The sequence below is a fragment of the Phyllostomus discolor genome, chromosome 9, assembly GCF_004126475.2.
Source record: "Phyllostomus discolor isolate MPI-MPIP mPhyDis1 chromosome 9, mPhyDis1.pri.v3, whole genome shotgun sequence".
Lineage (NCBI taxonomy): Eukaryota > Metazoa > Chordata > Mammalia > Chiroptera > Phyllostomidae > Phyllostomus > Phyllostomus discolor.
In genome coordinates, this window is record NC_040911.2 from 30,525,774 (window position 1) to 30,549,060 (window position 23,287).

The window sequence follows — 23,287 nt, forward strand, 5'->3', positions numbered from 1 at the left end:
TTTTCATTTGGACCGTATTTCCTAATACATAACACATATTTGGCCAGATCTTCTGTGAGGCCGGATGCTCACTCATAGGAGCAAGCAAAAGGCACATGAAGACTCTAACGCCGGACACTTGTTTAAAGAAGGAGAGACTTCCAGAGCATAGCCTGAGATCAGCATATGTTCATTCCATTTTTTGTAGACTATCTGCATCAGGATAAATAGGGAAAATTCATACACAGAATGTTGCCAGCAGGTATTTACTGATCCTTGTTCATCAGAGAAAGGCTGAATCGTGCTCATTGTGCTGGAAAGGAGCTGGAAAGGAGCTAACCAGAGAAGCGATGTCACCGACCAGGTCCAAGCTTACTGCCTGCAAATCCGCTGCTTTTCTTCAGCAGCATTCTCAATTACACTAAGACATATTAGAAAGTGTCCACATTGAAAGGATTTTCTGTTTAACCTCCTTTCCACAGGAAGTCCAACTTAGTCACATTCTCTAAACAGTTCAAGATTTAGAGGGAAAGATGCGTTTTTCTTAGAAATTCACTCTATGTGAAAAACAGACTGCGTGGTATCCTAGCCAAGGAAGCAACAGTGTCCTGTGGGTGAGTCAGTCCACCCACACTCCTCCGGAGATGGGGGAAGGCTCGACGGGGGCCTCATTGGAGAAGCGGTGCTGACCATTGGATGGGCTAAGCCAAGTCATTCTCTCCTCTAGTTCTGAAGTCCAGCTGCTATAGTCTGCTTTCCCTAATTTTATTATTAAAATGGATAAGATTTTGTGCTTTGTACAATTTTTTACTAAACAAAGTACGCTTATATTAAAAATATTTATAATTTTTACTCCTTAAGTGACCCAGTCAACTCATGAATTCAAGATAATTTATATTCATTTACATCGGAGATCTATGAGAACACATTCATTTTTAAACATCTACCAATGACAGGAGTCATTGGCCAGAAGTTAGTCAAATCCTATAGCATATTTTCTTGATATGATTTAAATCTCTCCTTAAAACTTATATTTAGAATTATGTAAGTGGAAAAAATCATTTGGAAAGAATAGCTAATAATTTTAAACCATTTCTGAAAACATTTCATTTACTGATGATGAGAGATCAGACATAAAATTTTTTTATAATTTTTAAGATTTCATCAAGTATTAAATTTAATATTCAGTCTTTTGTGACAAATTTTTAGTGTAAAAGATTTTTAAAAGATACTTCTGGCAATTATTTTTTGTCAATTTATATGAAATCATTAGTGGTTGAAAGAACAATACTGAAGCCTATCAAAATAATACATTTTGATAGTTTTAACAGAATATCATGGCTGTATTATTTAAAATGTATAGAGATGTCATTTAAAAATTCAGCAGACTGTATTTAACACTACTGACCTATATACTTAAAAATGATTAAGATGGTAACTTTCATGTTTTATGTATTTTACCCATAATTTTCTTAGAAGAAAAAAAAATTCAGAGGCACAGATTAGTATATGGAATGCGAGCCTATAACATCCATAGAGCTGACTGGATTTGGGTTAAGTCCCTGTGCTGTGCATACATTAATGTTAGTACCTGTAGCCTATTACTTACAGACTTTAAAGATGCCGTCACATCCAGCTGCACTAATCATTAACACTCTATTTAATTGTATTCAAAGAAGAATTGATACAGGAACCTCAGAAAATTTGCATGAAGAAATACACAAAAGCCTGTATACTTAGGGAATAAATACCCGAGTAAATAAATAAGCCAAGGAGATTTATGGAAAGACTATCTGGGCCAAAAGATATAAATGTGGGTGTTCTTTAAGGAATGATTATTGTGTGGTTGTACATACATGCAGTGCTTAATGTGAGAGCCAGATGGGGGTGAGGAAGCAGCATGCTTGGTCGTTGCTTCCCCTGGAGGAGACAAAAATGCCTAACAGTACCATTACTCATTGCAACTCATTCATAAATATAGCCGTTACAAATACTATATCATATTAAGTGTTATATAAAATAGCTATTATCCAGGAAGTATTGTCCTAAAAAGCTAGAAGAATTCATACATCTTTGAAAAACTTCACCTTCTGCTCTTCACTGTGAAGCGCACAACGGGGATAAGAACTGGAGAAACGGCCTGCGGTTAAGAAGTGCAGCTAACTGGCATCATGGTAGTCAAAAGGCACATTTATTATGTGAGACAAAGAAATATATGTTTATATATTCATATAGATTTACAGCTACAAATTGAAAGGAAACATGATAAGAAAATGGAATAGAACCAGAAGCATTGAAAGAATGGAAACTCTGCTTTTGTTATTTTCAATATTATACCAAATTTTAACTGAATAAACTTAATAGGTCATATTAGTATTGTTTGCACATTTATTTAAAAATAGACATTCCTTTTATCTTGAAATCCAATAAAGATGTCTTTAAAAGATGACTTGATGTGTTTAAACTTATCTACCTGATTGCCCCACCATTGATTAACTGCCTGAAATGAATGAATATAGGTTAAGTATTCCATCCAGGAAATACATTTTGAGCACCTACCATATGCCCCACACTGTTCTAGACTCCGGAGATGAGTAGTGATCATTCAAGCCCCTCCCTGCCTCCCAGAAGATTACAGTCTATTGGAATGGCAAACAATAAGTACAAATATGACCTCCAAATAATGAGATCAGATCTGTATACAGGTCTGAGCTGGGGGCAGGGTCAGAGTTTGGGGTGTATACTTGCAGTTCATCAGCTCCTAAATGGCATTTGAAGCCGAGGGATTGGGTGAGTTCACCCACGTCACTGGTTCTCAACCACAGGTGATTTCCCCCACAGGGGACCCTTGACAATGTCTGGATATCATTTTGATTGGCACAGCTTGCGGGGGTGAGGGGCTGGTGTGCAGGTGCTGCTGGCATGTGGTAGGAAAAGGACAGGGATGCTGCTAAACGGCCTACATGCACAGGACCCCCCACAGCAAAGAGTGGGCTGACGCAAAGTGTCAATAGTGCCGAGGCTGAGAAACTCTGACCCAGAGACTAGTTAGAGAAAAGAGGCTGAGGACTGAGCTCTGGAACACGCCACCACTGGGGTCTAGAGTGATTGACATGAGTGTCTCACATGATTGACATAAGATAGATAGCGAAGCCCATACATGTCCCAGGAGCCAAATGACAAAAGTGTCTCAAATAGGAATGGTTGGTCACCTGTGTCACATGCTACTTAGTGATTGAATTAGGTAAGGACTGGGAATGACTATTAAATTTAGCAAAATGGAAGCCTTTGGTAGTCTGGACAGGAAGGAAATAACAATCAGCTCAGACACCCAGAAAGTAAGTTAACCAGGGAAGTGTAGTAGGGTGGTCCCAGAGCTTGGTCAAGGTAAACTTCAAGAGAGATCACTGGCACCAGCCTTTTATCCTTCCAGCCATCTTCAGCTGCCTGGATGCAGGTGCAGAGTAGACGGAGTCGGGCTTCTACCAGAGGAGTGTAACAGATCAGCAAAGGGACAGATGAAATGTGCTCTACAGTGACAGGCAGCGATAAGCATGGACTGCCCGCCCACTGGATAAGGAAGTGGGACTACAAGAAGTGCAGCCAGTGACCGTTGGGGACCCTGTGGGGTTGGGTTAAAGAGCTTCTGAAATGGATAGGTCGAAGAACACGAGGTGCAAAATAGGAGTGCTGGTGGAGTGTAAGTGTTTGAACTTTAGGCAGTAATATAGGAAATGACAGGACTAGATGTTTTTTCAAATCTAAGCATGTCATTTGAGTCAGCAACTGAAGAGGTAAGAACAGAAAATGGGAGATAAGAAGGCAAAAATAAAACATGAAAGAATATGTGGGCAGGTCACTTCTTGTGCGTCATATGGGTACATTTCCTACACTCTTTCCAAGCTAATGGCATTTGATATTTTTAGAACTTTAGTCACCTGCCTCTTTGACATGTTTTTCCTTTACCCATCCAGTTTTGGGGTTGCATGGTAGAATTTTGTTTTTGTTTATCTGCTTTCCTACATACATGTTTTTAACTGTAATAAGGGTTTTCTTTCTTAATTATCATTTAGTTTTTTCACCAACCATCTCTTGACCATCCAAACCAAAGGCTCATTTCTCTACCATTTATTAAGAAAAATAGCAGCACCAACATTTTGCAGGCATATATCTTTCTTCAAATAAGCTGCTATGTATGATCTAAAAAGCACATCGCACTGTGGCATGTGGCTCAGACTCTGGATTCAGAGCTGAGTCCAGATCTCAGCTCCAAGCACTGATCGTGCCATAGGCAGGCCACGGGACCCCTGGAGCCCAGGCGTCTTCACCTGCAAAGTGGGGGTGATACTACCCACCTTAAAGATTTGTCATGGGATTTAGATTAAGTAATGTACCAAAGTGCTTTTAAGTGTGTATGCACAGGGGTTGGCACACTGCAGTCTTGGGACAAGCCACCCATTTTGCCAGTAAAGTTCTATTGGCACCCAGCCACCCACACACGTTTAGTGTTGTCTGGAGCTACTTCTGCAGTACAGCAGCAGAGTTGAGTAGTTGCAACAGAGACCAAATAGCCCACAAAGCCAAAAATTATTGCTATCTGGGCCTGTAAGAACATTTACCAACCCCTGATTTAGAACATAAAATCATACTAAAATAAGTTGCACATTGTCAAAAAATTTCCCACCACAGATTACTTCACTTACTCTTTGTTTAAGTGCTTTATAGTCAGTGTCTTAATATTAAGAACATCACATCCGTTTGTTGCTGTTATTTTTGCTCCAGAATACCCCTTCACCTCAAATACTTTTTTGGAAATTTATTATGCCAGTACTGAGTGAATTATTTCAAATGTCTTCCAGCCTTTCAAACTCAGCCCAGTAATGAGAAATTTTCCCACACCATGTTTTTCTGCCATCAAAACAATGATTAACAAATTAAGTCTTCATTTAAGTTCTGTCTTTACTGTGACATTTGTGGCAAGGGAAGAAAGGGTAGCCTCCAGATTTGGCATTGCGAAACGCACAGCTCACTTTAAGTGGGTAAAAGGCATCTTGACTTCACTGCTGACGCCCTTACTGCTCTCACATCAGAGGGAACCCAAATACCCTAATCTGGATGCTATAATGTTGCTATTTTCATTCCAGCTAATGAGGTAATGAGGCCCAAGCTTTCAGCTGTTCCAGCATAGATATTTCCCCAGAGGCAAAATAACAAGTTTGCATTGTCTCAACCAGGGAAAGTGCCCCACTCAGGACTTGTGAGATTCGATCAGATGCTGAGCAGTCACCGCCACTTCAGTCAGTGCGCACAGACCTCTTACGGGCCATACCATGTGGTCTGGGACGGGAGCTGAGCTGACAGCCCTGTCACCTGCATATCAGCTCCCGATTACTGGCTTTGGCACCTGTTTTTGGCAGGGATGTCAGCGTCTAGCAGCAGAGCTGCCATAGTGTGGGGTGAAGAATGTCAGGGATGTCTTTTTTTAATAGGGAAATAATCATATCAGATTCAGACGACTTAAGTAATAGCTAAGCTTCTCAACATTGAGAAACATAACCAAGAATCAGATGGTGAAATATTATAGATAATCCAGCCAGACAAAAGTGTACAGACATTGAATTTTTATAATCACCAAATTTTAAATCTGGAAGGGCCCTTACACATCGCCTAGTCCTACTCCTTCTTTTAATACATAAGAAAACTAAGAAACAGATGTTAGCTGACTTCATTGATTCACAAGAAGCCACAGAACTACTTAGCGGCAAAGCCAGGTCCCCTAATTCAATCCAGTCGTCTTCCTGCTCCCTCACATTCTCCTCGTGGACTTGAGATAAGGCTTGCAATTGTGATCAGAACAGCCTTTCACATCAACACAATAACTTGCACGTTTAACTCATGTTCTTTCTTTTTTTATTTTAAGATTTATTTATTTATTTATTTATTTTTAGAGAGGGAAGGGAGGGAGAAAGAGAAAGAGAAACATCAATGTGTAGTTGCTGGGGGCCGTGGCCTGCAACCCAGGCATGTCCCCTGACTGGGAATCGAACCTGCGATGCTTTGGTTCTCAGCCTGCACTCAATCCACTGTTCTATGCCCGCCAGGGCAATCATTTTCTTTTTTAAAAATATAAGTAAATGTGTTCAATACTTATTACCTAGCCATATCCTTTTGTTTTTGTATTTCTGAAACATTTATACACAGTATATTTCTGATACACAGGATCTGGCAGCTTTTATGAATGTTGTACATATAGATTTTTACATCTTATTTCATACTAGAGCATCATCCCAATATTTTTTAAATAAAATCCTACAAGTTAACTTGATGTTTCTTCTCTATTGGTGTCAGGGTAGTTTCTCATTAGATTAATTAGAATGTGTCAGAAGGGACCCCTTCAAAATACTGCTGTAAAATACTAACCCAGACTGTTAACCAGAATTAGTAGAGAAACAAGACTAGAGTTGGGTTCTTGTGTTGCTGCTTGGAAAAGTGTTAAAAAGACACTGATGTGGCTAAAATGCATTACTGAATAAAGAAGGAAAAGTTCTGAAGTTTAATATGATTCATGCAACTTGATGCTGAATTTTTGGATTTTTTCCCAAGGCTTTCATGTTACTGAAAATCGCCTTGTTTTTCCCCCCAAGTCATGGACTTGAGGCAGTCTTGTGCCTTTTATCTTAACATGGCAGTCACCCTATTTAAAGTTGCCATCTGAAAAAGTGCTGAAGAAACGATCTTCCCCCTTCTGCCAACTAGTTAGACTATATCTTGTTTCCCTACATAAAGTAGTTAACAAATTAAACATATGTCATTTTACTTTCTTCACTCATTTTAACAGAACCAACCACAGACAAGGCCTTGAAGACACATTAATGGGGAGGTTTCGACTGCGTGTGGTTCTACTCCTGCCACAATTATTTTGCTCTCTGCCGTCTTTCTGATCACGCTTGTCTCCTGAAAGGAGGCAACAGCTTCCTAGTGGCCTCCCTTCTGCTTTCATCAGCTGTCTCGTGGTCCTCCTGGAAAGTAATGTAAAATAATGGTGCTGAAACATTATTGTCCTTTGGGGAGTTTTTTTTTTAAGAGTATAGCTTAATCATAACCATCATTCCTGGTTTAAACTATATTCCTAGTTTCTGTCCTGACAACACAGAAAAAGAATCTCCTCGTTGTATGAGATTATAACAATGTGTGAGAGGCAGTGTTTTCCTTTTTTCGAAAGGACAGGGATCGTTTACTCTGGCATTTCCCCTGCGTCTCTGGAGCCTTTGGAGCATGAGTAATTCTAGATAGCCAATGTTGGGGGCAGCTGTAAATTTTAACAAAACTCCTGTCCAAAATGACCGTCGTTTCCATCCAGTTTCTTAAAATGTGTTGCAGTTCTCTGGCATCTTAAAGAGAAGTACTTGAACAAAATTGAAAACTTGTCCTCATCTCCTGAGATGTATGTGACTTCTGCCTTTCAGTGGAGAGGCCCTTTTGTGCTGTTTCATGGTCTCACTTAAACTTTTTGTTTGTTTGTTGCTTCTTCTGTTTATTAGAATACTTAGTCTGTATTTCTAGTTTTAATTTTTACTTGTATTGCACTGTGGTATGGAAACTCATAACCAAGTTGGATTGAATTTTGATTAGTTAGGAGTGAGTATGCTGATTAAGGTCCTCAAAGGTTTACTTTAAGCCCTAGCATCCACAGCTGCTGAGAGGCCTTTAAACGCACTGCCTGTTCTTGGCCATACAGCCACATACCCCTTCACAATAGGGATACGTATCATTCTGAGAAACGCATCAGTAGGCTATTTGGTTGTTGCGTGAACATCATCTAGTGCACCACACAAAGCTAGCTGGCACTGCCTACTCCACGCCAGGCTGTGTGGCATAGTCTGTTGACACTAGGCTGCGAGCCTCTGCAGTATGTCACTGTACAAAACAACACAAGGTGAAATTAAGCACAAGAGAAAATGATGCAATCAAGGGGGGTCATAAATGACGATAATAACTATAGTACAGGAAGTATAATTTCAAATGAAAAAACTATAGTATAGGAAAAACTAGTAAATAGCCTTTTATTGTCGTTATCAAGTATAGTGTCGTTATCAAGTGTAGTATCATTATCAAGTCTATAGTTGCATGTGCTATACTTTTATATGACTGGCAGCACAGTAGGTTTGTTACACCAGCATCACCAAAACTACATTGAGTAATGTGTTGTACTAAGAAGTTACAACAGCTATGACGTCACTAGACGATAGGAATTTCCTAGCTCCATTACCATCTCATGGGCCACTGTCATGTATGTGGTCCATTGTTAACTGAAACTTTATGTGGTGCCCAACTCTATTCTTGCAGAGAGATCAGGAATTATTGATTACTGTGCAACTTGAATTTTACTGTGTAAGGATGAATTTTAAAAATGAAAAGTGAATGAATTTAGGTAGCTCATTTTTATTTTTATTCTGAGTCTTTAAAAATTGCATGTTTTTCTTACGATGAGTCAGATGTCATTATTTTTAAGATTTATTCAGAATGATTAATTGGATACAATTGTGAGGTTAATTATTTCAGTGTTTGAAGACAGTCTGGTGCTTTTTATGTCATCTGAGGTTTAAAGACCTCCTCCGAAAAACTACCGATTGGCAAGTCCTTGGGCATCAAGGATCAAGTCATTCCCACTGTGCGTGTCATCCTTGCCCTAGTTCCTGTTTAAAGAAAAAGGCACTGAGGGTCGGCGTTTACTGAACTCTCCGTGCCTCTTCTCATTTTCTGACGTTTGGGGAGAAATGTGTGGATATTAATCAAATATTATCTGTTTCATTTATAAATCAGTCAGATCAATCCTGATGTTTTTCCAAGAGTTGAAATTTTAACCTCTGTGATATGTTTGATCTTTAGAACAATTATTCTTAGAGAACAGATTGCCTATTACCAACAGATTGCCTATTACCAGTGCCATCAGAGAGTGTGTGTGTGTGTGTGTGTGTGTGTGTAATTTTACATCAGTGTTTTGAAACGTTGCTTGACCACGGGGTATTAACTCTGAATGGCATTGTGAATAGTAAAACCCTGATAGTTTCCTGGATTAGACCTATTAGAGTTGTTTAGATAACACACTTTGAATTACTTCCTCTCAGGAAGCATTGAAACTGGAAATGTTAACCAGGCACGCATACCAGAGCACTTAGAGCACATTGTTTCTTTCGTTATTAAAAAAAATAAAAAAGGAAAGAAATTATGTGAATAAATCACATCTGTAGAAACCAGAAGAGACTATTTGGCTCAGCTGCCAAAGGAAGAACATTTATTTATGAAATTCTTCATCTGTCATTGACAGTGACCACACGATTGGTCGGTACATTAGTCTCATAATTTTGGTGGAGCTAATTGTTAGCATTAATAGTGACATCAGAATTGGGAGCTTGGAATTACAGATTGTACTCACATATGTTATGCATGTTAATGTATGGGGATAGGAATAACTTCCATTAGAAGTACGCACGTACACGAAAAAGTTAACAACACGGTTGAATGTGCCCAGAGAGTGACATTTAAAAAGGATCATTTTGAGCTGTTTAATCTGTGCACAGTACTGTCTGATTTATATATCAAAAGCTACGTAGACATTCCCTTTCAGTTCATTTGGTGTGAGGTACTTATTAGACCTCTAATTTATTTAGTCTGGAAAGAGTATGTTTATAAAGGTAAATTAAGAAAATTATAGTATCAATTGAAGGGCTAAAAAGCAGATACTTAGTTATTGCTTCGTACTTGAGAAATGCTGCTGGCTCCCTGTATGTTAACTGGAAACAGTTTGGTGTTTGAGAGTTAGCGTGTGTGTTTCTCAAACCTCATGAGAGCCCCGTCTCTCAACATCCCTGTCTCCTTTCTGATCCAAATGGATGAACTGCCAAGTGTTTTACAAAGTTCCAATAAAAAGGAAGTATAGTGATGCAGCTGAGTATTTTGGAAGCTAGTACATTCACTTCCTTTGAGATATAACTGTAATGATATTTTAGGCCCTATTCTGACATTCAGTTTTATTCTGAGATAACACATTCAATAAAAACTTGAACAATTCACAGCATAGGAGAAAAGATCATGCTTAGAAGTAGAGGTTTGAGCTTAAAACAGTAATGGATGGAACAGAAACCAACATGAAAATACAGAGATGTGGAAGGTAGTGTGAAACAATTGTAAGAATTAAAATGGTTTGTTATTAGTAAAAGTAATAACAATGGTCACTATTTATTGAGAGCCTACCCTGTGCCAAGCACTGTGGGAAGTTGTTTGCGTACATTGATTTAGCCTGCCAACTAGATGGTGATATTCCCTTTTTATAGAGGAGGAAACTGAGATTCAGAAAAGTAAAACACTTCATGTGAGGTCACTTCACAATAGAGACAGGACTCAAACTCAGCTTGTGCTTTAGTTAGTAGTATTGTATCATTCATAGTATGGTACCAATTAATTTCCAAAGTCCATAGTTACTTTCATTTACCTATACTAGGAGCCAACAAATTTCCTCTGTAAAGGGGCAAAGAGTAAATATTTTAGAGTTTGTGGGCTGTACAGTCACTGCTAGAGCTTCCTGACACTGTCAAACAGTGGAAGCAGCCATAGACTCTACGTAAATGAATGGGCACAGCAGAGTCCTAATAAAACTGTGCTTGTGAAATGAGATGGGGAACTGAATTTGAACCTGGGCAAGTCATTTGCTGACCTCTGATCTATATTGTTGCAAGCTTAACTAGATGCTAGCTGAAAGTAAAAGCCTTCAGGATAATTCAAAAGTTAGAATTAATAGCAAACAAATCTTTACTCCTGGTGACCAAAGTGAAGAGAATAAAATAACTAAAACATTGAAGCTACAGGTCCTGTAGGAAAAGAAAATCAACTGTCATTATAAATCACTCATTAGCTTAAAAAAAACCCTAATCTGTATTATTCAAAACTGCCAAGGTCATAAAAAGCAAGGAAAGACCAAGAAACTCACAGATCAAAGGACTAGATATAATGTGATATCCTGCTTGGGTCCTGGAACAGCAAAAAGGACGTGAGAGGAAAAAGTATCAGTAAAATTCAAACAAAGCTTATGACTGAGTTGAAGTATTGTATCAATCTTAACTTCTCAGTTTTGGTAGTGTACCATGGTTATGTAACATGTGAACAGAAGAACCTGTGTGAAAGGTATACAGGAACTCTCTGTATGCCCTTTGAAACTTTTCTGCAAAACCTGCAATTATTTCAAATAAAAAGTTAAAATTTATTTATTTATTTACATTCCTAACTTACTCCAATGCAGAAGCCCAGAATTCATGGGAAGGCAAGGTGAATACGAATCTGAAAGTAAGCACAGTTAAGTTGAGGTCTTATTTTTTTAAAAAAAACTTAACTTGGAGTCCACTGAGTCACCTAAAATGGACTTTAAACCTTAGGAGTCTGAATGGCCATTAAACCAATATTGTGCTTCTATTTATGTACTGATAATGCCTCCTACAGAGAAATCCACTTCTCCGTAGCAGTGATTTCCTGCCTTTTTCATCTCCTGGCACACATTAAACTAATTACTAAGATTCTGTGGCACACCAAAAATATGTTTGCCAATCTGATAAAAAAAAAATACAGGTAAGAAGCTGTTTATAAAAATTGTTGCTACCTAGTTAAACACATATGACAAATACTACTTATTAAGCAATATGAACATGATCAGTAAATTCACTTCAAATGCTTTTTTATTAACATAAAGGAAAAGTCAATCTTAGGGGTTTTTTTTCTCTTCAAGCTATTTTTTTATTATTTTATCATTGTTCAATTACAGTTGTCTGCATTTTCCCCACACCATGCCCCCCACACCCAGCCATCCCCACCTCCCTCCCTTGCTTCCGTTCTCCCTTGGTTTGTCCATGTGTCCTTTAGTTGTTCCTGAAAACCCTTCCTGATGACTAACCTGATAAGGATAACGTAATAGGACTGTAGACTAATCTCACCTGTAAAATACATAAATCATAGATCAAATATTATCTAAAAGAATTGTGCAATGTACTTTTAAGTACACCAGGATAATACAGATTATTTCAGGAATGTAGGGCTGTTTTAATATTTGGGAATCTACTATTATAATATGCAATCAGTGCATTAAAATTAAAAGTAAACATATAGCCATCTTACTGAATACAAAATAGTATTTAATTTAAAAAATTTTTAATCAAAGTTCTCATAGTTTATATTAAAACACTGATAATAATCATATTAAATATGAGACAACACTCTTGTGGGAAAAAGGGATAAAAAACTGAAAATGTGAAGATAAATTTTCATTGATTGAATGAAATATATTACCTAAAAATCCCAAGAGAATCAACTGGAAGAAACTGGACATACAAAGATCAACAAACCATTTAACAACTGTGAATGAACAGTGATGTTCAGATCACTGATAACAAAGCCCACCTAAATACTAATAAGGGAAATAAAGATCTGAACAACTGATGAGGATTTTCAGGTGCCTCTTTGGGAACACTATTATAAATGATCCCCTTCCTGCCACAACACGTGCAGATTGCACTTCCCAATAAAATTAATAAAATTACCAACACATACCATGGGCAAAATGAGTCTAATGTCCATCTGGAATAGGCAAAAATATCTAAAAATTTCCTATTATGTTTTTTTAATTTTTTATTTTGAAGTAATTTTAATCTTAAAGAATTGTTGCTAGAATAATATAAGACCTCACTAAACACTTTAACCAGATTCACCAACGTTTTACATTTTGCCAAATTTTTTATTGTCCTCCCTCCCCCAAACATATATTTACTTATATACTTACTTACTTATGTAAGTTAAGTAACTTACATAAGTAACTTTCTCATATTTTTCAGAATCATTCAAGAGTGAATTGCATACATTAAGCCCTTTTCCCCCTTATACATCATTGCGTATTTCCTAAGAATAAGATATTTTCTTATGTAAACACAGTACATTCAGGAAAGCTAACAGTGATACGCTACTTTCGGTTACAATCTATATTTCAGATGTGCCAATTGTACCAGAAGCTTACTTTATAGCATTTTTTTTCTTCCAGTACAGAATCCATTCCAGGATAATGTATATTTACCTTTAATTTATTTCACTTTAAACTTCTAAATGGTTCTTCAGCCTTTCTTTTCAAGAATACACACCAGACATTTTGTAGAATATTTCTCAATTTGGTTTGATCTGATATTCCCTCATTAGATTTCAGTAATACATTTTTCAATGGAATGTTACTGAAGTGAGGTTCTGAACATCTCAGGGAATCACATCCAGAGGCCATGACATGGGTATGCCACTCTTCCGTGACGTTAAACTTCAGTTGGTCAAGTTGCTGTGCAGTTCCTCCACTCTGTAGTTACTTTTACTCTCCTTGAAATTAACAAGCACTCTGGGGGAAGAGGCTTTAAACCATGAACATAAGCTACTCCTTAATCAAACTCCTATAAATCCATTAATGATCCTAGTATATCATAGTTGCAAAATTATGATTTTTCCAGTCCCACCACTTTTCTACATTTGTCAGCTTTTCCTTTATTTTTTTTTAATGTATTCATTCTTCTTTTTGTTAATAATATAGATGTATACATTCCTGTTTTATTCAGTTGATTATAACTTATTATGGTCTTTATTGCAATGTTCAAATTATCTGTGATTTGGCCAGTGGGGTCGGATTCAGGTTAGTTCCCCTGTCCTTTTGACATGTTCCCATCATCTTACAAGCACTTCTTTATTTTCTGGCACAAGAAAATGTTCCAAGCTTATTTTGTACCATTTTTGCCCTGGCCCTGAAATCATTCATTACTCCAAACAGCCCTGGTTCCTTGTAGTGGGGAACGGTTTGGGCACTAGGTATATTGATGATAACGAGAGTCTTTGCTTCTAGTTCCTTAAAAAGAAGAAAGCTAAGAAATGTATGTATGTCTAAATTTTTGTCTTTTTTATTGAATTTATTGGGGTGACATTGGTTAATAAAATTATATAGGTTTCAGTTGTATAATTCTCTAATACACCATGTGTATATTGTATTATAAGTTCACCACCCCAGGTCAAGTCTTCTTCCATCACCATTTATCCACCCTTTACCCTCTTCTGCCTCCCCCTATACCCTCTGTGTGGTTTCTTAAATTTCTGAATTAATGCTGATAACTAATTCTAATCCAACCCCATGGAGCTCTTTTTGGCATTCCCCAATGGCGTATTTCTATCTCCCTTTCCATAGTGAAAACTCTGGCTCCCAAAATATCAACTCATTTACTTATTTGTTCATTCCTACAGTACATATAAAGTTATTTCAGAATCACCGTACCCATACTCCTATGCAAAGCAGACCTAAAAAGAGCACAGTCTTTGTTGGAGGGGGGAGGTTTTCCCTTCCGGTAACATGTGATCAAAGGCAGTGTTCCAAAGTTGCATGGATTATTTCTGGGTCTCCAGCGTGGTTAGTGTATTCATTTGAAATATGATTGGATTCATCTGTTTCCATTTGGATTCAGCTCTCAGGTGGTTTTTAAAATTCTGTTCACTTAATTTACTTTTGAATTTGTAGAACATTAGCAGGCTTCCTGAAAGCCAGAACTCTGTGGCCAGGTAAACTCACAGAGGTGCCCCTTCCTCCCATGTCCCTTCCACCAGGTTCTGTCCCCCAACCCCCCTTAAACTACGGATTTCATTGTTTTCTTGAATATTTTCTTATGTTTCTTTTTTAATAAAAATAAACAGAAATATATACTGATTTCTTCCCTTCCTAAACAGAAAGGTAGTATACTATATAAACTGTTATGCACTTGTTTTTTTTTACTTACCAATATATCCTGGATGTCATTTCATATAGATTTATTGAACTCATCATTCTCATTCTTTTTTGCCATAGTACTGTTTCAGATGTATACCATAGTGTATTCAATCAGTCTTGCATGTTTGGGCATTTAGATCAGTTCCAATATTGCAAATACAAACCATGCTACAGTGAATAACCTTGTCCATGTGCATTTTCACATCATTGAAGGAATGTCTTCTTTCAGGGTAAATTCCTAGAAGTAGGATTGCTGGGTGGAGGGATAAATGCATGCTTAGTTCGATTAGATATTACCAAATTCCCTGCCACGGGGCTTGTACCGTTTTGCATTTCCACCAACTATGAACAACAGTGTCTGTTTTCCCACAGCCTTACCAACTGAATACAATGTCAAGCTTTGGGTGTCTATGAATATTCCATTGAGAAATGGTATCTCAGTGTAATTTTAATTTACATCGCTCGTATTATAAGTGTTGAATATTTTTTCGTAGATTTAAAGTCCATTGTGCATCTTCTAGTGAATTGGTTTTCCATAACTTTTGCCTGTTTTTCTGGAGGATTTTTGATCATTTTTAAAAATCTACTTATGTATTAGGGATATTTGCTCTTTACCTGTGATAATATATCTATATATATGCTATATATCTATATATCTATATCTATCTATATATATATAGCAAACATTTTCTCTCAGTCTGTTACTTGCCTTTTGATGTTGCTTCTCTTGTTTCTTACCACCCAAAAATGGTTTGTGTCAGAATACCACATGAGAGTTTTTGTTATCAGTTCTAAAAATGTAAACCTAAGGGAACCTAGGTAGAAACATCATTAGGATAAAATGGCCCTAAAATAGATACAAATATAGTATACATTTGAGTGTATGTGTTTTATAAATTTAGTGTATGATAAAAGGGACATTTCCAATCAGTGATGAAGGGGATGGTTATTTAGACCCCCAGTTAACTGTTTAAAACACTGAAGTTAGATCCCTACCTTAAATAATCCACCAAAGAAATTGTTGTTAAATGAGCTAAATGGTTAATAAATGAAGCCATCAAAATACTATAAGAAAATGTTGGTTAATTATATCAGCATTTCTCAACCTCAGTATTATTGGGATTGGGACTGGATGATTTTTTGTTGTACAGAGTGTCCTGAGCATTATCCGATGTTTGGAACATCCCTCATCTCTTCCCACTAGATGTACATAGCACATCTATGTACACACAATCAAAATTGTCTCCAGAGTTGTTGAATGTTCCCTGGGTTTGGGGGGATGGGTAAAATTGCTCCTAGTTCAGAACCACTGATCTGGATCATCTCAACTAATAGATGCATAGTATCAAGGATGAAATTACAAAGGAAATTTTTGAAAATGTGTGCTAATAAAAGGAAAAAATTTTGGTACCTTAGGAAACTATAGCTGTAAAAGTGAAAGTCAAGCAACAAATTTAAAAATACATAGCATAAATGATATTCACATTACATAAGAAGTAATCAATAAGATGGCCATCCCAGCAGAAAAATGGGTGAAGCACACAAATAGACAATTCCCAAAGGAATTGATCTAAATAGTCAGATATAGAAATATCAAAAAATATTCACCATACTAATAATCAAAGGTATTCAAAATAAAAGTGCAGGATGCATGCTTTACCTTTAATGTTAGTAAATATTAGTCTTACTTGGCACGGGTATGGTGGACAGGTAATTTCATAAAGCAGAAGAAGTATAAGTAAGGATAATGTGGTGGAACACAATGGGCCATACACATTAAACTTTAAACACACACACACAGCTTTGTCCATGCAATGCTACTTCTGAGCCTTTATTCCAAGTAAATAATTGAACTATGAAAATGTTTGTTGCAAAACACTGGGAAAACCCATCTAACAATAAGGAACTGCTCAAGTTCCTTAAGTAAATTAAGGCATATCCATATATAATGGTGTATGTTAGATCGCTATTATGATTGATGGTATATGCATATACATGAGAAAATGAATAAATTATAGTGAGAAGCTCAGTAACAAAATTGTGTGCGCATGTGTATTAATTATCTCTTTTTTCTTTCTATTTACATAAATGTTTTTCTTTCTATTTACATAAAATTGAACATAGGTTATCTTTAGGGGTAAGGCTGTATAGAATTTGTTCATTTTTAATCTACATTTTCTCATATTTCTTCCAATGAACATCTATCTGTCCCAATTCCAGTTTTAAAAAACCAAGTAAAATTTTAATAGGTTTTTAAAAAGAAATTTTCTATACTAGTGTTTATGAAAGCAACCTTATAACTGAAAAAGATATAATGATAATATGAATGTCCCAAAATAATTATTCATGTGATAGGCTACAATAGGAAAAGAAACTAGAAGGGTCTTTATCGAACCATTAACCATAGCTGTCTGTGACTTAGGCTCATGTTATTTTCTTTTTGTCTTATTCCTCTATGTTTTCCAAATTTCTGCTGATGAACAGCTTTCATTTTTCTTCAGAACAAAGTATATTTTTAAAAGTCTAAACGAATGTCATCTTGTTATTGTTAACCACATAAATATTATTTTAAAAATGGAGTGGCTAAATTTAGTATTAAACAAAACCACATTTCCCTTTGTGTGTGTGTGCACACATGTCTTAAGAAACAAGTTCCCTACTTCTTTGTGTGAATAAACTAAAGGAAACTAACCTGAAACTTGATTTATCCTCTTGCAGGTTGCTTCTGGTGAATGCAATGAAGACACGGAAGTTTACAACATCACCCTGTGTACTGGGGATGAACTCACTCTCATGGGGCAGGCAGAAATCCTCTATGCAAAGACTTTTAAGGAAAAATCGAGACTCAACACAATCTTCAAAAAGATTGGGAAGCTCAACTCCATCAGCAAGCTGGGAAAAGGCAAAATGCCATGCCTCATTTGCATGAATCACCGGACCAATGAAAGCATCAGCCTTCCCTTCCAGTGCAAGGGCAGATTTAGCACCCGAAGTCCGCTAGAACTTCAGATGCAGGAGGGTGAACACACCATCCGCAACATCGTGGAGAAAACCAGGCTTCCTGTGAATGTGACTGTGCCCAGCCCCCCGCCGAGGAATCCCTACGACCTCCACTTCATCCGCGAGGGGCACCGCTACAAGTTTGTGAACATCCAGACCAAGACCGTGGTGGTTTGCTGTGTGCTGCGGAACAACAAGATCCTCCCCATGCACTTCCCTTTGCACTTGACTGTCCCCAAGTTTAGTCTCCCAGAACACCTGGTGAAGGGGGACATATGGCCAGAAACCCTGGTTCATCACTGGCTGGGTATCTGCCAAGAGCAGTTCGACATCGATGAGTATTCACGTGCTGTCCGCGATGTAAAAACCGACTGGAATGAGGACTGCAAGAGCCCCAAAAAGGGCCGGTGCTCCGGCCACAACCATGTGCCCAATTCCCTTAGCTACGCTCGAGATGAGCTCACCCAGTCTTTCCACCGGCTCTCGGTCTGTGTGTATGGCAACAATCTCCATGGCAACAGCGAGGTGAACCTCCATGGCTGCAGGAACCTGGGGGGGAGAATGGGCCCCCTTTCCTCATGACATGCTGCCCTATCAGGACTCGGGTGACAGTGGGAGTGACTACCTTTTCCCAGATCTAGTGAAGAATCAACGGGCATCCCAGGAAAGTCAGAACTTCCTTATGAAGAGCTGTGGCTGGAGGAAAGCAATCCCACCACATCAGCCTCTCACTCGCTCCCTGAGCGAGAAGAGCAGAATGTGAGCAGTTTAGAGGTTCTGTCCGGTCCAAATGTGCAACTTCTCCTCTTCCCTGTCCCTGGGACTCTGGGAAGCAGCAATGAAGTCTTCAGAGATTGCCCTACCTCCACCTCCAGTGCCTCCCAAATCTGAAGCCGTAAGTCATTCTGTGTTCAAGTGCTGTACCAGCCCTTCTGTCTCTCTGCTCAATCACCCACCAGTTTTTTTTCTTTCCTAATGAGAAGACAACTCCCCAGTGAAAGAATGAGCACATTTGCTTAATATACAGTGAATATAAAAGCTTACTAGATGATTTTTAACAGTTAGAGGTTAGGATTTTACTCTATGTTTGATGAGAAACTCTGTGAGAGTTTTCAGTAGGGAAAAGTTTCAATGAGACTTTTGCTGTTGCTAGAGAAAAATAGGAGGAGAGAGCAGAAGCCAGGAGACTGGACGGAGACAATGATAGCACAGAGGTACGAGATGACGGTGCCCGAGCCACGGCAGTGGCGGCAGTAGAAGGCCAGGAGACATGAGTGGCTTCGGCACATGTGTTAGAGGTAGATGGTATTCACTGAAAAATTGGCTGTGAGTAGTGAAGGAAAGACAGAAATCAAGAAAAACTCGATTTTTAGCCTGGGCAACAGAATGGATATTAGTACTATTTATAGTGGTGAGGAAGGCTGAAGGAGGAATAGGTTTATAGGGGAGAGAGGAGGAATCAAGAGACATCAGCATAATGTGTTCTCTTTCCTGTATGTCTGAAGTTACATCTGAGATCAAAGTATACCAGGGGTGTCCCACCTGTGACCTGTGGGCCACGTGCAGCCCAGGGTGGCTGTGAATGTGGCTCAACACAAAGTCATAAATTTACTAAAACATTATGAGATATTTTTTGTGATTGTGTGTCGAAATGTATTTAATGTGTGGCCTAAGACAATTCTTCTCCCAGTGTGGTCCAGAGATGCCAAAAGGTTGAACACTCCTATAGTGAGTGTGCTCGGTGTACACACCACACACACCACACACACACACAGCCCAGAGCAGAACCGGGTGCCAGGGGTGATTCTATTAATTCCTTGAACATAAGCCAGTCAGAGCTTGAGGGGGCTCTATTAAATTTTAATGTAAAAAGGTCAGTATAGGAGAGGAGAAAGGGCGCTCTGTTCTGACCATGATCTTTGATTGACAGGCACTATGAACCTTTGCTACTCATTTTTGATTGTTGGATTTCATTACATATGAAGGAGAGAAAGCACTAGAGGCACTGGGTGTAATTCTGTTCATTTATTTGACAGTGTCTATTCCAGTGGGTTTTTTCCCATCTTCAGCAGAATGCTTAAAGAAAAAAACTTATATTAATCAGAATAAATAGAAGATAAAATAAAAACCCATCTGACTGAAGCACAGACTGGGAGGAGAGGGTCTCTGTGTGCCCTGAGTGACTTCTGTCCCCACCAGGGGGTATCAGGACACCTTTCTGAAACCCTGGGGCTCTACAAAACCCAGTTTCAAAACCATGAAATTATTTAGTGTGTGAGACGCTTAGAAATATGACCGTCAGTAAGACCTGTACTCTGAATTCTAGTATCTTTCAGTTTATAGGGAAGGTAACAGATGAAAAGAGACAACTGTCATACAAGTTAAAATGTGCTCATCAATGGGAAGAGACCTGTACATAGATCATGTGTGTGGGAGTTCAGAGGAGACAGAAACTTCCAGTGGGGTGATGAATGAGAGAAGTCTTTATGGAGATTGTGACATTTTAAATGAGCAGAAAGAATGTATATGAACTGAAGAAGCAGAGAGATGAGAAAGAAGGACATTCCAGAACAGCATGAGCAAAGGTGTGGAAGCTGAGACAGGTGAGGAAAAACAGGAAGTGTTGTTGGGCCAGTGGAATAAAGCTGGACAGGGTGTGTGCAGGGTTAGCGGTGGCTGAGAGGCCAGAGCCAGGCTGTGGACCAGCCCCCGAACCTCAGGCCGCACTTTGTGCCAGGTGTCACGCTCAGCTGTCCATGCAGCACCCTCACTGCTGCAGTTTCCTGAGAGAGAAGCCACTTCTGTCTGCTTGTTCCAGGATATCAGAACTCCCCAGAGACTGCAGATCTGGATTTTCTCCTGCTCCTTGTAGGATCTCCCAGGGAACTGAAGCACAAGCTCAGAGATCCCCACACCCAGTAGGGGTTGTAGAATATTTGGGCTTAGTCGTGGTGGGGTTAGCATCCTGGGTCCTTTTATTCATGTCAGAGGATGTTCCCAAAAAACAGCTAAAAAGTAAGACACTCTTGCCAGCAAGTACTTTAGGCGATTTTAGGTATGTGTCCACTCAGCGGTATATTGGATGTCAGTTGAAGCTTAGAGCTGCTCCCACGGAACTTTGGCCCTTCTTGGCACGTAGTCAGGACTCGTGTTTGCTGACTGATTGCTTGAGTCACACATAATGGTCACACCCAGAGTCCTTTATGTAGCCAAGTCTAAAGGTAGAAAACCCGTTTCCCCCCCGCCCACTGTGGTACATAAGATGAGTAAGACCATAAATATTGAGGCCCTATCTTGACCTTGATACTAAAAGAAAAAATGTTACATTTGAAACTAGAAGCAAATCTTACAGGAAAAGAAAATGGTTTGGGCCTCCAGTGTAAGCTGTGATTTCTGATGAAGTAAGAGAATCTTTTCAGAGCATGCCCAGTGTTTATAGAATGCTATAATCATAACGGTTTTTATAAACACCTGAAATCATTTAATTTACTTTAAAAAATTAGACATTTGAAATGAAGTCATTTTTTTATTGGTTCTCAAACCATTGAAATGAATTTTCCATCTTTAGGATGTGTGTGGGATCCAAAGGAGGTCATAATTGTTAGATGTGGCTTCAGCTTATGTAATTGCAAGAGAGCTTTAATGGGGCATAAATTCGAGTGCTCCTACAGAATTAAATAAAAGTCTTTGGATAGTTACAGTGGAGTACCTCCTAGGGGAGAGACGTGCCACGTGTCCAGCAGCTATTCCACCTGATCATTAAGGATGGTTTGTCAGCTTTCCGGTGTGATCAGACCTGGGAACGGGGACAACCCGACCCCAGTCTTTAGGAATAGAAGGTCCTGGAGCCATGGAAGCGAGTCAGAGAAAGCACGTCTTTCACGGGGAGGGAAGCAGAGCTGGCGATGGGGCAGTGAACTCTGATTGGCCGCCAGTCCATGACCCAGTCAGGATCTAGAGTCATTGGCCCCGGTGTGGCCGGGCAGGTCAGTCTGTTCGTCTCCTCCCGCCTCTCTTCTTCACTTCCTGCTTCAGTGTGCTGAGGTATAAGACCTATCTGTGGCTCTCTCAGCAGCAAATGTCGATGGTCTTTGTTTCTCTGTCTGTAAAAGTGAAGATGAAATCTCTCCCCTTCAACAATGACGCTTACTGTGCTTCCCGGCAGGGTGCTGTGGTTCGGGCGTCCTCTGGGTCAGCGCCTTTCCACCCACACTCTAGGGCAGAACGCTAGGTTGTGAGGCCAAACAGAGGTCCTCAGAGGTTTAGCCCCCTTAATATATTTTGTACTTGATATGGCTCTTTATAATTATGCTCTCATCCTCGTGCATTTTTGTAAAGATTGTTTAATAGGTTTTTTTAAACAAAATTGCCACTTACCTCTCCAGAATATATGAGAGGTCGTTCCCTCCTAACAGGAGCATCCCAGGGAAAAGTAAACAGTTCCTGGTCCCGGGGTGTAGAGGGGAAGCAGCCACTCGTGTCCCTCGGAGTTGTTGCAGACAAGCTCAAGCTCAGGGAGCATTGCCCAGCTCACTAAACAGTGACATTGTCATTTTTTAACTGTGCAAAGTGCCCTTAAATCAGAATGACTAGACAGACAGTCTGTCTCAAGTAGATTATCATTATTGTTTCATACATTTATTCTAAACACATCTCTACTGCATAACCTTGTGGACCTCTGTTGCACAAGGGATAATCTCAATTTTCTGAGTATTGGCTAATATGTCTAAAATAGTAACCCAGACACACTCTTAAATTCTGTGAGTGACAGTCTGCTAGAGCTGCTCTTTTTTCCTCCTCCCTAGAAGTGCCATTTTGGAGAGCAATGATGGGAAGACTTTATATTCCACGAAATCCCATAAATAGAACATTTGACTTCCAGACCGCTCTGGTCCATGCAGTGAATTACAGATTATCGAAACCACAGGGCCACAGCTCTGCTGAAACCATGTGCACAGCAGTGTCCAGCGTGGGCTCTCCCGTCTCAAAACCCAGAGATTCATGTCCTCCATCTTCTTCAATAACAGGAAAACAAGTATTTTTACTCTGGGTTAGTTGTTGCCATTAGAACAATTCCTGGAGAGTCATAAAAGGAGCTCTGGGTTGTGAACTACTGGTCTAAACCAGCCTTTCCCACAGTATTCAGGAAGAATGTGTTAACCTTTGGGATGGACAGGGATGCCCCCACCCTCAAGCCTACAAGAAACACAGTGCAGGGATTGAGTTACAGGATAAATTGGTAGCACGTGCTCATCGTTATAAGGCTGGAAGTCCATGGAAAATAAAGTTCCTGTAGCGGAGCATGCTGTGTTGTTGGTGTTTGAGAAAAACAAGAATTGAAGGGTAAATTTCATGCCATATTGACTGGACCTTGTCCAGCAAGTGCTTGGTTGAACTGTACAGGTGCGAGTTGGTGTCATTGCATCTGCCTCAGACAGGCTGTCCAGTTGATGAGAAAATGAAAGGAGACAGCAGGCGTCCTGGGAG

The 23,287-nt window shown here is 39.1% G+C and overlaps 1 protein-coding gene and 1 long non-coding RNA gene across 2 annotated transcripts in view; one reads left to right on the forward strand and one right to left on the reverse strand.

Moving 5' to 3' along the window:
* Positions 1-23,287, forward strand: part of GAREM1 (GRB2 associated regulator of MAPK1 subtype 1) — a 180,346-nt gene that overhangs the window by 141,128 nt on the left and 15,931 nt on the right. The window contains 6 exon segments of the mRNA XM_028523922.2: positions 17,519-18,352; positions 18,354-18,435; positions 18,438-18,517; positions 18,519-18,557; positions 18,559-18,618; positions 18,621-18,695. Of these exon segments, the coding sequence (XP_028379723.1) occupies positions 17,519-18,352; positions 18,354-18,435; positions 18,438-18,517; positions 18,519-18,557; positions 18,559-18,618; positions 18,621-18,695 (1,170 nt within the window).
* LOC118496680 lies at positions 6-5,591 on the reverse strand. The gene is made up of 3 exons (XR_004899235.1): positions 5,579-5,591; positions 4,999-5,004; positions 6-137 (listed from the first exon to the last, which is right to left on the reverse strand). It is a non-coding gene; the product is annotated as an uncharacterized LOC118496680 (long non-coding RNA).